This window comes from Pelophylax lessonae, assembly GCF_965119305.1.
Source record: "Pelophylax lessonae genome assembly, chromosome: 2".
In the NCBI taxonomy this organism is placed as follows: domain Eukaryota; kingdom Metazoa; phylum Chordata; class Amphibia; order Anura; family Ranidae; genus Pelophylax; species Pelophylax lessonae.
Genome location: NC_138769.1, coordinates 651891962 through 651908278, shown reverse-complemented (window position 1 = coordinate 651908278; position 16317 = coordinate 651891962). Strand labels below are relative to the sequence as shown.

General features: G+C 45.1%; 1 protein-coding gene across 1 annotated transcript in view; it reads left to right on the top strand.

Moving 5' to 3' along the window:
- The first annotated feature begins 249 nt into the window (after nt 1-249).
- FOXO1 (forkhead box O1) overlaps nt 250-16317 on the top strand; it is a 90211-nt gene continuing 74143 nt past the window's right edge. Inside the window, 1 exon segment of the mRNA XM_082247296.1 lies at nt 250-1122. Coding sequence (XP_082103422.1) covers nt 535-1122 — 588 coding nt within the window. The 5' untranslated portion in view covers nt 250-534.

Here is a 16317-nt window from a genome sequence, read left to right as displayed (position 1 = left end):
ACTACGCGGGCCAATCACAGAGCTCGCTCCCCCACCTCCTGACCGGACGGTAAAGGGTCAGCCAACGTGCAGTCCGCGCCTCCTCCCCGCCCACTCAGCGGCCGGGATAGGTGAGGGCGTGGCGCACGGAAAGGTGGGGCGGGCGGAGACATTGGAAGCAGCGCCGTGATTGGACGACGCCACCTCCCTCCTCCGAGAGTCGTTCTGTCAGTGAGGTCCCCGCCCAACTTTGACGAAGTGGGAGGGACCCGGCGCGTGACACACACGGTGGGTTCCAGTAAACTGCGGCTGGTTGCCGGGGGCAGGTCGGAGTTTTCAGTCAGACATTCAACAGGCGGCCGCCGACGAGTGCGGAGCAGCGCAGCGCCGGTGACGCATTACACCTTGCCTGTGGTGACGCAGCGGCAGCCCGGTTGTCGGACGGTCGGTAGTGTGTGACGCAGGCGGCTGTGGCGGTGACGCAGCTCTCATGAAGTGACTGAAAACTTTTCCTGACGGGAAACTCTTGTAGAAGAAGAAGTGTCCGACTCCGTCATGGCTGAGGCGCCGCAGGTGGTGGAGATAGACCCGGACTTCGAGCCCCTCTCCCGTCCCCGCTCGTGTACTTGGCCGCTGCCACGGCCGGACTTCAACCCCAGCAACTCGGCCAACTCTTCCCCGGCTCCGGAGCCCCCCTCCGCCGCCTCCTCCTCCGGTGCCCCGGGCAATGTGGACTTCATGAGTAACCTGAGCCTGCTGGAGGAGAGCGAGGACTACGACCCGGCCGAGGCGCTGGGGGTGTGCGGGGACTTCCAGTGTCAGGAGCTTCACCAGCTACAGCCTCAGCCCCACCAGCAACAGCAACAACCCGGGGGAGGAGGAGGAGGACTCCATGCCCCGCAGAACGTCTCATCTCTGTCCCCTTCTTCATCCCCATCACCCCTGGGAGCCCAGCAGCCCCGTAAGAGCAGCTCCTCCCGCCGCAATGCCTGGGGTAACCTGTCCTATGCCGACCTCATCAGCCAGGCCATAGAGAGCTCTCCGGAGAAGAGGCTTACCTTGTCCCAGATCTACGACTGGATGGTCAAGAGTGTCCCCTACTTCAAGGACAAGGGTGACAGCAACAGCTCTGCTGGATGGAAGGTGAGCAGCATGGCTCTGTACCCCAAAACTTCCTCCAACCTCTCTAGAGTATGTCTTCCCAACCAGGGTCCCTGACCTCCACTGGTCCCCCAGATCAGACTATCAACCAGGGTCCCTGGACTTCCACCGGTCCTCCAGAGTGGGGTCCCCTGACCTCCACTGGTCCCCCAGATCAGACACTCAACCAGGGTCCCTGGACTTCCACCAAGGTGGGGTCCCCTGACCTCCACGGGTCTCCGAGATCAGACTCTCAACAAGGGTCCCTGGACTTCCACCTGTCCTCCAGAGTGGGGTCCCCTGACCCCCCACAGGTCCCCCAGATCAGACTCTCGACCAGGGTCCCAGGACTTCCACCAGTCCTCCAGAGTGGGGTCCCCTGACCTCCACTGGTCCCCCAGATCAGACTCTCAACCAGGGTCCCTGGACTTCCACCGGTCCCCCAGATCAGACTCTCAACCAGGGTCCCTGGACTTCCACCAAGGTGGGGTCCCCTGACCTCCACTGGTCCCCCAGATCAGACTCTCGACCAGGGTCCCAGGACTTCCACCAGTCCTCCAGAGTGGGGTCCCCTGACCTCCACTGGTCCCCCAGATCAGACTCTCAACCAGGGTCCCTGGACTTCCACCGGTCCCCCAGATCAGACTCTCAACCAGGGTCCCTGGACTTCCACCAAGGTGGGGTCCCCTGACCTCCACTGGTCCCCCAGATCAGACTCTCAACCAGGGTCCCTGGACCTCTACCTGTTCTCCAGAGTGGGGTCTCTGGATCTCCACTGCCCCCCCCGACTAGACTCTCAGCCAGGGTCCCAGGACCTCCTCCAGAGTGTGGTCCCTGAACCTCCACTGTTCCCCCAGATCAGACTCTCAACCAGGGTCCCCGGACTTCCACCGGTCCTCCAGAGTGGGGTCCCCTAACCTCCACTGGTCCCCCAGATCAGATTCTCAACCCTCCCCCTGTTCTCCAGAGTGGGGTCCCTGGATCTCCACTGTCCCCCCCCTCCCCCGACCAGACTCTCAGCCAGTGTCCCTGGAACTTGACTGTTACTCTAGTCCAGTGTTTCTCAACTCCGGTCTTCAAGGCTCACTAACAGGCCAGATTTGAACTATTACCTTGGGGAGATGCAGACTGCAATCACTGAGCAGCAAATTATGTCACCTGTGATGTATTTCAGATATCTTGCAAACCTGGCCTGTTAGTGTGCCCTGAGGACCGGAGTTGAGAAACACTGCTCTAGACCACACTTTCATAACAAGGGTTCCTCAAGAGCAGACTCTCAACCAGGGTCCCCAGACCTTCACTCTTTTCTCCAGAGTAGACTTTAATAACTAGGGTTCCTCCAGGGCAGACTCTTAACCAGGGTCCCCGGACCTCCACTGTTCTTCTAGACCAGACTTTTATTACTAGGGTTCCTCCAGAGCAGGCTCTAAATCGAGGGTCCCTGGACTTCCATTGTTCCTCCAGAGCAGACTTAACCAGGGTCCCTGTAAATTCACTGTTCCCTCAGAGCAGACTTTTATAACTAGGGTTCCTCCAGAGCAGACTCTAAACCAGGGTCTCTGAAAATCCACCCTTCCTCTAGACCAGACTTTCATGACTAGGGTTCCTCTAGAGTGGACCTTTTCAACCAGGGTCTCCGGAACACTAGAACTAGAGTTCCTCCAGAGCCGACTTTTGCGAACTGGGTTCCTCTTCATTTTCAACCAGGGTTTTTCTAAAGCAGGCTTTTAAACCAGGGTCCCAGGAACCCTAGGATTCCTCTAGAGCAGACTTTCTCAACCACAGTCTCTAAAATGCTAGAGGTGATTCAGAACAGACTTTCAAAATTAGGGTTCCTCCAGAGCACTTGTGTGTGATTCCTTCAGAACAGACTTTCTTATCCAGGGTCACAGAAATACTAGGGTTCCTACAGAGCAGGCTTTCACAACTTTGGGTTCCTCATCTAGAGTAAACTTTCTCAACCACAGTCTTTGGAACACTAGGGTTCCTCTAGAGCAGACTTTCTCAACCAGACTCCCCAGAGCACTAGAGAATAGAGATGATCAAGATCAGCCTTTCACAAACAAGGTTCCACCTGAGCAGACTTTAAGGTTTCCTGTACCCCATGGTTCCTCCACAGCACTCATGTCTAGGATTCCTGTCGAGCATACTTTCTTATCCAGGTTCACAGGAACACTAGGGTTCCTACAGAGCAGGCTTTTCCAACTAGGATTCCTCTAGAGCAAACTTTCCTAACCATGGTCTTTGGAACACTAGTGTTCATATAAAGTAGGGTTTCTTGAACACTAGAGTTCCTCCAGAGCAGACTTTGCCAAGTAGGATTTCTTTGAAGCAGACTTTAAAAGGGCTCATTCTCTTCCTCAACTAGGGTCACACCAGGGAAGACTTTCCCTGGAACACTAGGGCTCCTCTGGAGTGGACACTCTCAACCAGGGTCCCTGGAATACTAGAGTTCTTCCACAGCAGACTTTGACAACTTGCACCACTCTAGAGAAGCATTTCAACAGCTGTCCCTGGAACTCCTGACTCCCTCAGAGATTGCTAGGGCTTTCTTGGAAAGTTATCAGTGACGTATTAATCTTTGTCCTACAATGGCTTAGAATGAAAGGTGGTCATTTTTTACTGACGTTGTTAAGGGTCCCTTTTTAGCTGATCACGAGTGCAAGATGTTTGTGTTTTTTTTTGTCTCCACTGTCTCTATTAACTGCATACTAATCATGCTATTTGACTCTAAAATGTAGATACAATTTTAAGCTTGGGTTCCCTGAGACCTAAAATTATTTCAACGATTGCTCTGGGGTAAAAAGTTTGAAAGGCTGCTCTAGGGGTTGCCAGGGGCTCCATGAGCACTGGTGGATTGATCTGCATGCATGGACTATCAACATAAGGGGGCAATCCTTCATTACCACTAGTGTAAGAGAATACAACACACTTTTCTGTCAGCGTTTCTTTTTGAGTCTCCTTTTTTGTTTCATGATTGTTAGAGAATTTTTGTTGTATGCACCCCTGAGCTGCTGATATACATTTTGGCAGGGGTTCCCTGAGACCTGACAATTGTTTCAAGGTTTCCTCCAGGATGAAAATGTGGATAGACTGCTTTTATTTATAGAGTCTCCCCACCGAAGGCTGAGATTTTTGTATATGCTTGCAAGGAAATCCTCCATGTTTGTGTATTTTTCTTTTCTCTCTCTGGATTGATCTCTGGTTCCTAGGAGGAACTTCCACCTGTGGCTTTTGAAGAGGAGCTCTTATTCTTGTTTGGGAAATGTGACCAGAGAAGTGGGGATGTCACCACCAGGACAAATTTCCATGATTTATTATTGGCACATAATATCACAAAGGTCAAACTGGCAACATTTCGGGGCTTTGCTGTGTCCCTTTACCCAGGGCGACTCATTAAGGCCCCCAAAACATTGCCAGTTTAACCTGTGTGTACTTATGTTAAGCCTTGGAATACATTCTGTAGTGCTTGTGTAGTGGTTAATGTTCACCTTTGGTTATGCACAGTGCCATCCATTATGACCCTTCCAAGTACCTCCTGCAGTAGAAGGTCTAAGGACTGTGCAGCCTAAGTTGGGCTAGGTGACACAGAGCCAGGAATCTCAGCATGGGGAGCTCTGCGAAAACTCTGGGGAATTTGACTGGAGTTAAAAAATATAAACAGGCTTCAGTTTTTTTTTTTTTTTTTTGTGGACTGATTCTTTAGTTAAAGCAGAATCCTGCTGGCAAAGTTTTTCTCCCAATGTGATGGTCTCGGCATTGTTCAAGTATACGTTCAGCTAAAACCTTAAAAAAAAAAAAAAAATTGAATTAAGTGAAGGATTAGAACCCCTGGTTTTTACTGCCCATGGATTTCCCATTATACGCGGTTACAGTGACAACGGTTTCACCAGACAGGAAGGGGCCCAGCATGGGATAGAGACACCAATAAGAAGCTGGCAGGGGTTTTATCCTCAGCTTTCTGTCGGTGTTAAGGCCCGTACACACGTACCGATCGTCGGCATACAAACGTCGGCGGACGAAAGATCTGCCGATTGTACGCGTGTTAGTATGGTGCCTCCGACAGCTGTCTGCGCACAATCCGCGGATAAAAGTCTTTCTTGCAAACATGAAAATTTTTGTCTGCGGACACCAGAACGGACGATTGTTCGCCTGTCAGTACAGAATTCGGCCGACAGACCGCAGATTTGCAAGACTGGGCATGCTCAGAAAATAAAAAACACAGGGAAAGTTAACCATTACATGACATCACTTCTGCAGTCAGCTGAAGTCTGCAGACAAAATTCTTGTGCTGTCCTTGTGCTGTCTTTGCACTTTTCAACAGACACCGACATCCCGGGGAGAAAAGACGAACATTTGTATGACGACGATCTGCGTGTGTGTACGGGGCTTTACTGTTGGAGTTTTTCTCTCAGCGATGTCATTGTCCATAGGACAGTAATGAAGCCACATTTCTAAAGTAGGACCCATTTAGTAGAAATCTGGGAGGGATTCTAATCCTTGGTTGGGGTGCAATCATGCTTTTAGAATAAAGGACATTTTACAGCACTGGTGACAGAAATCGTTCTCTGCTGGAAGTTTTGTGTTGTCAGCTGATTTGTGTTACCATGTCTTTTAGAAGGCATACAGAAATTAATTATGATCAGAAGTCAGGCAGTCTAGATAGAAAAGTCACCTGATGGTTTCAGTTAGAAACTTTATTAAGTGGTCAGCATTACGTTTTTTTTGGAGAGTAGGGCAGGTACCAGCCTTCTGTTTTGGACAAATGAATTGCCCATATACAAGGGAAAAATAGATGGCAGTAGGATTTAGTGTGCCTCAAGTATTGACACTTGACACAATGGCTGATTTTTAAGCAGCACTCAAGTGTCGGGTTACACTGTCAGCACTTGAGTGATGTTCCCTAGTAATATTCTGCAAGGTGTGAACACCTTGCAGTAATCTGACCCCTGGGAGGCACCTGGCAGGTCTGGTTCCTGACAATGGAATGAATGTGTGATCTGACGGAAAAGATTACATCTAGTTTTGATGGCACACTTGGGGCCATGTCTGTGCCTGTGCAGTTATTAGACTCCAATACACTTGGGTGGTTATAGCAGTGATTCCCCAGACAGGAGTGAAATGAGTATAATGGGACTCTGCTGAGTTGTTAGGCACAGTGGTTCCTGAACGGTCTTCTGCTTGTTGAGGCGTTTGCATTTATGTTGGCCCTAGATCCTATTGTGACCCCACAATAGTTCATTGTGTAGAATGACAAATTGTCTCCACTGTCCATTTCCTCTGTGTGCATCCTGAGGAAGAGAAGATTCCCAGGTTACCATTATTTGTATATTGGTGGATAATGGCTTCTGATTATAATGTAACATCAGTATTTGCACCTTTCTATTATCGGGTCTTGTGGCAGAGTATGTACAAATTCATTAGAGGATTCAGTAGATTTTAGAGCATGTTTGTTTTTTTTCTTCTTTGATTTTGGTGTACACATTATAACTTCTAACAGTTTTCTTTTCCTCTGAATAATATCCCAGAAAGAATGTTTAGGCAAATCTTTCTTGGCATCTCTCTGATTCTGGCCTTAAATGAACTGTTGAGATTTATATGCATTGTCCCTGAGGGTTTCTTTAGCTGACTGTCAGATCTCTGAGATTGTTCTCATTTATAACTGTTATGTATGCATTCAATTAAGCCAGTGTAGGGGATGTCTTTCTTTTGTGGGACTGCTGCTCTGTGGTCTAAGCTGTACTGACTCAGGTTAATGAACTTTGTTGATGGCTTTGTTTAAATGGACTGTCACAAATGAAAACAGGCTCCTGTGCCACATGCAGTGACCTAGCGGATTTGCTTCATTGCCTCATAACTAGAATATGTGCCACAAGTCAAGGCGGAATGCTTGCTTTCATCACAGGAGATTTGCATTGTGATTGAACCTCTTTAACCATGTTAAGAATTTTGTTTTACCCACGTGGTATAAAAAGCATGTACTTTTTTGTTTTGTTTTTTTCCTCTATATCCCCCTCCTAAATTTGTAGTGAATGTTAAAAATGAAGAAAAATGTCTTGAATAAGAATGAAGCTTACACTTTAATGCTTGAAGCTTTTGGGAGATTGTTACTGTCTGGCATTAATTGGGACATATACACAACTCTGTTTTATACATCAAAATGTGTTTGCCTTGGCAGCATTAAGTGAATAGTCGTATCAAATCAATTAGTGCATTTTTTTGATGTTGCCATAGGTCTAATATGATTTGTGTATTTTAACATTTTCTACATGAGTGATTTGGATCGAAAGAATTACATTTTGTTCATTCCTTATGAGTAGAAGACCCCGTTCAGACAGGGGCGACTTGTGAAGTCGTGACCTCGGCGCGACTTGCACGGACTTCATATCATTGAAGTCAATGCAAGTCGCCTCCAGGTCGCCCCAAAGTAGTACAGGACCCTTTTTCTAAGGCGGAGCGACTTGTGTCGCTCCTATTAGGACGGGTCCTGTGCTAATCAATGGCAGGCGACCCACGGCGACTTGTCAGGCGACCAAGTCGCGCTAGTGTGAATGGGGTCTTAATTTATAATGTTTAGCTGAATGAACTAAAAATGTTACAAGTTAATAACTGATGGTAAGTAATAAGGGACTGATTTCATAACATTTTGTAGTGGTTCAGACTCGTACCACTCCCTCTTCCAGCTGACTTTTCTCACAGAAATATAAGCAAGTTCTTAATGCAGGGGTTTCTCTGACATTCCTTTGGGGATTAAAGTTCACACGCTACCCAAAAGACAAAAGCAGAAAGTGATTAGCATTTTTTGTTGCCAGGAGGGTCAGACAAATAACTTTTCTGAGCTGGCAAAATCAGGAGTAATTGGAGCATTTTGTCATCCTAGTAGCTTGTAATGACACAAAGATTTGCCTGCAAATCACATCATAAAACAATGTCTATAAAAGACGGCTAAGGCTTACAATGAGGTTTTTATTACATACGTAACAAATGCCTCTTCTGAAAAGATATGTTGTAAAGCTAATAAGATCTTAAACAGAAAACAATTAGATTTTGGGTGCCTATAGCTGTAATACAGAGGATAAGATAATTAGCTGCATGTTTTGGTAATAGGAGGATCCATGATTAAGGCAGGCCATAGACGGTGCAAAGTTCTTTCCTGCAACCCTGGGTTGCAGAAAAAGAAATTCGCACAATTCCCCCAACATACAGTGCTGACAGGGGAATCCCTCCTGCCATGTTGTTGTATTCTCCCGGGGCCAGGGGGAGATGGGAGCCGTTTCCGCCAGAAGACAGTGATTATTGCTATTGAATGTAGGCGCTTCTAGCAATAACTGCAAGTAAATCCGTCAGGCTGGTTTTACCCAAGTTGATTATTTAACTTGGTACATTCAGCCAGCCCTTGCATGGTTCTAATCTCGGCCAATCCCTGCTGAACCGGCCAAGATTCGAACAGTGTATGGCTAGCCTAAAGCAGCCTATAGATTTAATTTTCTTTCCACCATGGGTGAAAGGAAAGAATACTTGATTCCCCCATTAAGTGTTGATGGTGGAATCCCTCCTGCAGCCCTATTGTGTTCTGCCAGCAGGCGGGGTGCACAGAGTCTTCCTTGCTGGCAGAACACAACGATTTAAGTATTCGTATGTAGAAAAAAAAAAAAAAAAAAAATCTGACCGGCTGGTTGTACCGAAGTTGATCCAGTCAGCCTGCCCATACATGGATGGAATCTCGGCTAGCATGGTGCAGGAACTTGCATGGGTGTACACAGGTTCCTTTTGCTGGTTTTGGCATATTCCTTCATGTCCTTTTTAGGGCAGATTCACACTGTATACGTTGGGTTGCGATGAGCAGATTTGACCAAAGCTGTTTAAAGGCATAGATGAGACTATTTTTTTGAGTCCTGTGAGTTCAGTTCACACCACTGTTTTCATTACCACGTTGCCTGAAGATGAATGAATTGTTTTCTGACTTTTCAATAGTTACAAAAATAAATGATAAAGGTAAACCATGCAATCTATTTCACAACACAACTCACTGTACCTTCACAGCCCACACCAACCGCTTCTTAGTAAATGGGCCCTTAGAGGTGCAGAATAGATCCAAAGCAATAAAATGTCTATAGGTTTAGAGTCATTTTAGTCATATTTTTTTTTTATCTGGTGTTTTTTTGCAGTTCATTGCATGTATTGTGTAGGTATCCACAGTTAAGATGTTATCTGCAAGCTGGCTGTCCTTTTGAAATGGTGAAACAGAAATCAGGATGTCTGTGATGTTTGCTTGACTTCAAAAAGCTTAGTGAACTATTTTATTGGCCAGGTTGCAATCAGATTTTCCCTTCTGGTAACAAAGATAAATAAGTAAATAAATGCAACACTATGGTGGGAACCTGGTAATGCATCCTACTCTTGGCATAGGACACTACATATTTATGGTAATGTACGGTTCTTCGCTAACCTCAAATCAGTGTTGGATTTCTTAAAGAAAGTATGTAATTTGACAATGCAGAAAAGATTTGATGGCTTGTACATGATCCCCTGTTCACTAGCGAAAGTATTGTGTCCCATTCCCTCAATCCCTGTGTCAGTTTCAGGTCATGCCCAAATCAGGGGCACATATGGCTTAGGATCCACCCACATATGGCTTAGCATCCACCCACATATGACAGCGTTTGGACCTGCCAACTGATCACTCAGGTACTGAACAAGTATATTGTGGGAAACTGGAGGGACTGGCATTCTCTCCCATCTCTGAGAGGATGAAGAGAGAAACGAGCTGCGTGTAAGTACCAACACTGGAGGGTGTCTACCATAGATAAACTATTAATTCCCTTTCCCGTTCCCTTAAAGTAGAACCAAACTAATTGATTTAACAGTTTCCCAAAACTGTTACATTGAAGGCATGATAACTTACAATCACCAATCTGACAGGCCATCAAATGGCTGGTGTCGTCTGATCATGTATCAAGGATCATGTTAACTGTGGTTCAGAGGCTAAGATGGCAGCTTTCTTGGCTGTAAAGGATAGGAGGGTTTAGTTTCACATGTTGTACAACACACTACTATAGGGTAGGTTCATCTCTATGCAGGTTTTTTTTTTTTTTTTTTTCGTGCATTTGCAGAAATGCACTTTAATCCATTTAACATTTCCTATGGGTCCCATTCACATGCATTTTTTGAAAAGGTGCAGGGACTTTTTTTGACATGCAGAATGGTGTGTTTTTTTTTTTTTTGGATTCATAGACTTCAATGAAACCACATTAAATGTATGTACATATTTTTTTTGGTAAGGAGTTTTGTGTTTAACAACCATTCCCCCTCCTCCTACCAAAAAACACAGCATTAAAACGCATCAAAAACATGTGAAATACACATTGCAAAAATAAATTCTGATCAACTGCAGGCATGGATGTGAGCCTAGCCTTAGTTCTGTTAATTTATATAGTTATAATATATGGGTTTCAGTTTTGCTGCTTTTTTGTTTTTTTAAAACTAATATTTAAAAATATTGTTCAGACACTTTGGAATTTAGAACAGGAGAATGGCAGGTTTCTTTTTAATTTAAATACAATATACAACCATGTGTTGTGTGTTTTTAAGAATGTCAGATCCTTGTATCCATAGGTCACACATACATTTCAGATACGTTCGAAATAATACCGGTAATTCTGTTGCTGCCTTGTCTGTATAAAGTTATTGTACAGTGTCATGGTAGGTTAGGGTAATGAAGAGGGAGCAGAGTTGTGTTAGTTGCGTGCTAACATGAAGTTCCATATTTTTTATTTTTATTCCTAAGGAATAAGTTCACCTTTTGAGGGGAAAAAAGCACATGTTTTTTTGCAGGTAAAGTGGATCATGGGTGCAGTGTCATGCTCCTGCCGACATGTCCTCCATCTTCTCCTCCACACCTGTTTTGAAGGCTGGAGGAAGTGTCGATGAACTATAAGGGCTCAGTTCAGCACCCTCGCAGTCCATTGAGAACTTCAAGCCATCTGCTGTGTTGGTAGACAGGACTGTGTGGGCGGAGCCCTGCACGGTCGCACCAATTTTAAAATGTGGTGAAATCGCCTTCAGGTGAACTATGTACATTGCGATTTATTTTACATTATTTTTGTATGACATTTTTGCTTGAGTGGGACAAATGTCACCTGAGATCTGATCGTTGCTGCCTTGAAACGTTTTTCCTTATTTGCTGTTTACAGCTCCAGAGAGCATATTACATCAGAAATCTGTAGTTAAAAGAAATGTTAACTCCTAACCCACCTAGTATGACTTTCAAACTTGCAGACAGATTTTGTTATTGGGCAGTGGAGAGACCACAACTCTCAGACTTCAGGTTTACCACCGGTTTCTTGGCCCTCCTATTGCTTTTTAATGTAATATGCAACCTCACTGATGCGAAGAAGATATATATTACAGTGTGCATATAATCTTGTCTTCCTGTATCTCTATTCTACAGTTGGTTGACATGACACTTAGGGGAACCCTTCTGTTTTATGCATTTATCTCCTTTTTAAAAAAAAAAAAAAAAAAATTGCCAGGTTTGTGATACATTTAAAGTGGAGTTCCACCAATTTTTAATTAGATGTATGTAATCCCCTTAAAACGACTTTTACCAATGGAAAGTTTTTTTTTTTTTTTGCTAGTAAATACCTTTTTATTTTCTGCTTTATTTATCCTCTTCTCACTTCTGGGTCCGGTCGGCGATTACGCCATTCGGCGATTCGCAGTGTGTGCTGGGATGTATATCAGGGCATGAAATCTCGCATTATTTCACAGGAGGTGAGCTGTACTGCGTGCTCTGCCCCGCCTCCTCTCAGTGAGCTCAATGAGGATATAATTCTTTCAGTCCTCGCTCACTGAAAGGAGGCGGGGCGGAGCACGGCCTCAATACAATACATACTTACAGCTCACTGAGAGGGGGCGGAGGCGGGGCAGAGCACGCAGTACAGCTCATCTCCTGGGTAATAATGCGAGATTTCATGCCCTGATATACATCCCAGCACACACTGCGAATCGCCGAATGACTTAATCGCCGACCGGACCCGGAAGTGAGAAGAGGATAAATAAAGCAGAAAATAAGGTATTTACTAGCAACAAAAAAAAAAAAAAACTTTCCATTGGTAAAAGTCGTTTTAAAGGGGGATTACATACATCTAAAGTCACTAAAATGGGTGGAACTCCACTTTAACCACTTGCCGACTGCCTAACGCCGATCTACGTCGGTAGTCAGCCCCTCACAGGCAAAGTGACGTAGGGCTACGTCACTAGCTTGTGAGGGTCTAGGGAGCGAGCGCGCGCCCCCGCGAGGTCACGGACCCCCGCCCGCGCGTGTGACCGGCGGGGGAGAGGGAGAAAGTCAGGCGGCTTGTGTAAACAAGTCACCTGTCATTCTCCTCCGTGTAAAAACACTGATCATACGGATCTACTATGTAGATCCGTTGATCAGTGTCCTTACAGCTCAAGCCACAGCCAATCACGGTAGAAAGCACGCCCCTAGGGACACACACAGCCCCTCCCTCCCAAATAAAGTTAACCCCTTCACTACCAGTGTATTTTTACAGTAACAGTGCATATGTATAGCACTGATTACTGTAGAAATGTCACTGGTAACCCCAAAAATGTCAGTCAAGGGTCCGATCTGTCCGCCCCAATGTCGCAGTACCGCAAAAAAAATCACAGATCGCCGCCATTACGCGTTGTAAAATGACAAATCTTTCCCTTTGTTAGTAAACGCGATAACTTTTGCGCAAACCAATCAAAATACGCTTTTTGTGATTTTTTTTTTTTTTTTTTTTTTTTTTTACCAAACATATGTAGCATAAAACAAATTGGCCGAAAATGTTAAATTTTTTGATTTTTACATTTTTTTGGGGGGGAATTTCATATAGAAAAATGTGAAAAATATTGCTATTTTTGCAAAATTTACGCTCTTTTTTTTGTTTATAGCGCGTGATCAAAAAATCGCACAGGTGATCAAATACCACCAAAAGAAAGCTGTTTGTGGGGAAAAAAAAGGACGGCAAATTTGTTTAGGTACAGCGTCGCACGACCGCGCAATTGTCCGTTAAAGTCACGCAGTGCCGAATTGCAAAATACCCCCTGGTCGGAATGGGGGTAAAATCTTCCGGGGCTTAAGTGGTTAAGTGCTTGCTGTTTTACTGGTCAGGAAGGAGTATACAGAAAGGAGTTCTACTTTCACCTTTCACCTGTTGCATGCATGTAATGCTTCATGTGTCACTGAACCATTGAGGTCGGATGCAGCCAGAAAACTAGTATTTCCAGAAAGAAATCTGCAGTATCCATTTGTAAGTTAGTTTTAGTGATTAAATATTTGAACAAATATAAAAAAAAAAGACTAAGCCCCTATTTTCTAACCTTCTAAAAAATAGCATTTTTGTCTTACTGTAAAATCCATTTCTCTGATGTTCATTAACGGACACAGCTCTTCATCTTCTTGACCATAGGGATATACTGCCTCCTACAGGAGTAGGACACTAGGCAGAGAAAGTTTGACTACGCCTATGGGGCAGTCCCTGGCGGTATACTCCCACTTCCTGCTATAGGTATTCAGTTTTGTAACAAGCAGTGTCAGAAGGAAAAAACCCAACTCCATAGAGGGACGGGTGCTGTGTCCTTCAATAAACATCAGAGAAATGGATTTTACAGCAAGACAAAAATCCCATTTTCTCTTTCATTCATTGACGGACACAGCTTTTCATCTTCCTGACTGTAAGGATGTCCCAAAGCAGTGTCAAACATGAGGGGTGGGAACAGCAGAAAAAATAAACTTCCCCCAAGGCTAAACATAGCCAACCAGGTAACTTGGAGCTCAACTGTCAACAACTGGAGCTCACCTGAAAGTCCTCTAAACATCAGCCAGCAAAACTGCGGCCAAAAAAGCATCCGCAGATTCCACCACATCCACTTTATAAAACGTTGTGAATGTGCGCACAGACCAGGTAGCCACCTGCATTACTGACGCCAGGAGGCACTAAGTGCCCGAGTAAAGTGCACCTTGACAGGGAAAGGAGGAACCTGACCCTTGTTAGAATAAGTGTGAACTACAGCATCTGGAAAAATGGTCTCAGCAGAAGCAGTCAGCCCCTCGCGAGGTCCATCCGTGAGGACAAATAGTGACTCTGATTTCCTAAAAGACTCCGTAGCTGCTAGATACACCCTTTTTGCCTGAACCACATCCAGGGAGTGCAAGGCACCTTCATTAGGAGGCTTAGGCTTGGGACACAGGGAGGTCAACACAATGTCTTCATTCAGATGAAAGTCAGAGATGACCTTCAGCAGGGACGCAGAACCCCATTATCCCTGTGAACCACCAGGTAAGGTGAGCAACAAGACAATGCTACTAGCTTGGACACCCTGCGCGCCGAAGTAATGGCCACCTTCTGAAACAACTTAAGCAGGGGAATTTCAGAATATTTTCAAAGGGAGGCTTCTGGCACAAAGAAAACGGAATACCTATAGCAGGAAATGAGCGTATACCCCCAGGGACTGACCCATAGGCGTGTTCAAGCTTTTTCTCTGCCTAGTGTCCTACTCCTCTAGAGGGCAGTATAACGGTCAAGAAGATGAAGAGAAAAAGAGAACAGCTAGTTGTCTGGGTGTCTGTCTGATTTCAATACTTTGAGACCCTTACCTGGAAGAGAGATGCATAACAAGACAGAGTGACGTCATAGCATTTCATACCCAGTTGTTGAGTCTGACTTATCTGTGTGATATATAGGGATCTAGATCTTTTTCAGATGTTAGCACTGTTGGTCAGAACTTCTTTCTACAGCTTTCTAGTTAAGAGGGTAGCGCTCCTTCCCTGCAGCTCTTGGTCCAGAGTTCAAATCTCACCTGGTATACTATCTGCATAGAGGTGTCTTGATGTTTGCGTGGGTTTCTGTTGGCTGCTCAGGTTTCCTCCCACAATCCAAAAACATGCTAGCTAGCAGGTTAACTGTCATCCTACTATGAGTGTGATCAGGGCTTCACATCGTGATCTCCTTGTGCAGACTCCTATGTGTTTCACTTCAGCCACTTCGATTTCTAGATTTTACCACTTTGATATCAATTTTTTTTTTTTTTTACATATTGAAAATAGTGCACACACGCACTTACTGTTTTTTTTTGTCTTTTAGCCAGCTATAGCTATAGTCCTGATTAGTGTGTACTGGTGGCAGGAAAGTCTTCCTTGCTATCAGAATGCAATGGCTCAGTGGGAGAGATTCCCCCATCCATAAAGTGTGTGGATGGGGGAATCGGATAATGTATATATTTTTTTTCATCTGTATATGCAGTAAAGCCTCATGTACACTGCTGCTGATAAACGGATGTTTAGGAGCATTTGGGCATTTTTTTTCAGCAGCCCCTGAACTCTCCTCTGTTATCTGTCCATGTACACTGAGTCATTTATACTCGTTTAGAGGCAGTTGAGTTTAGTGGCATTTTTTTTTTTTTTTAAAGCAAAAAAATGCGTTCAGACGGACGTTTATTGGCATTTGAAACACCAAATGCTTGTAACAGCGTGCAAATACGGTAACTTAAGTATTTTGTTTATAGGTGTTTTCAACGGGGATACATTTCTGACCATTTTACAATGTAAAACGCTTCTAAACGCGGCATGTAAAAACGGCAAAACCGAGGTTTTTAACAGTTCGTTACTTGCTTTCAAGTTCCAGCGTTCAGGAGAGGTTTTAAAACATCCCGTGTACATGAAGCCTAAAGCATGCTTGTTATACTCACTGTGAAAACCTAAGGGGTTAATCCTTTGCATTGTTTATAAAGGCTGTTTGATCTTGTCTTCTCTGATACTCTTTTCGCTGTCTCCAAAAAATAAGCTGATATTTACAGAGCCAGGGGGCGGGCTGCACATGCTCAGTTTGGTGTGTATTGCTAGAGAGCCTTTATTTTTTTCTTGGGAGAGTGCATGTGATCAGCACAGGGGAGAACAGGGGAAATGCTTTTTGATTTGTTTTAGTGCCGGTTCACATATGTGCGGCTGCGGAGATCGCATGTAATTCGGAGAGCACTGCTCCTTCATTACATGCGATCTCCTGTGCGGATGCGAATTCAGCCATACACTTTGTATGGCTGAAATTCGCACTGCACCTGCAGCAAAGACGCACAGGAGGCATTTTTTCAGCCGCATCAGGATCGGATCGCACAGTGGTTCACACTTGTGCGATCCGATCCTGTGCGAACTGT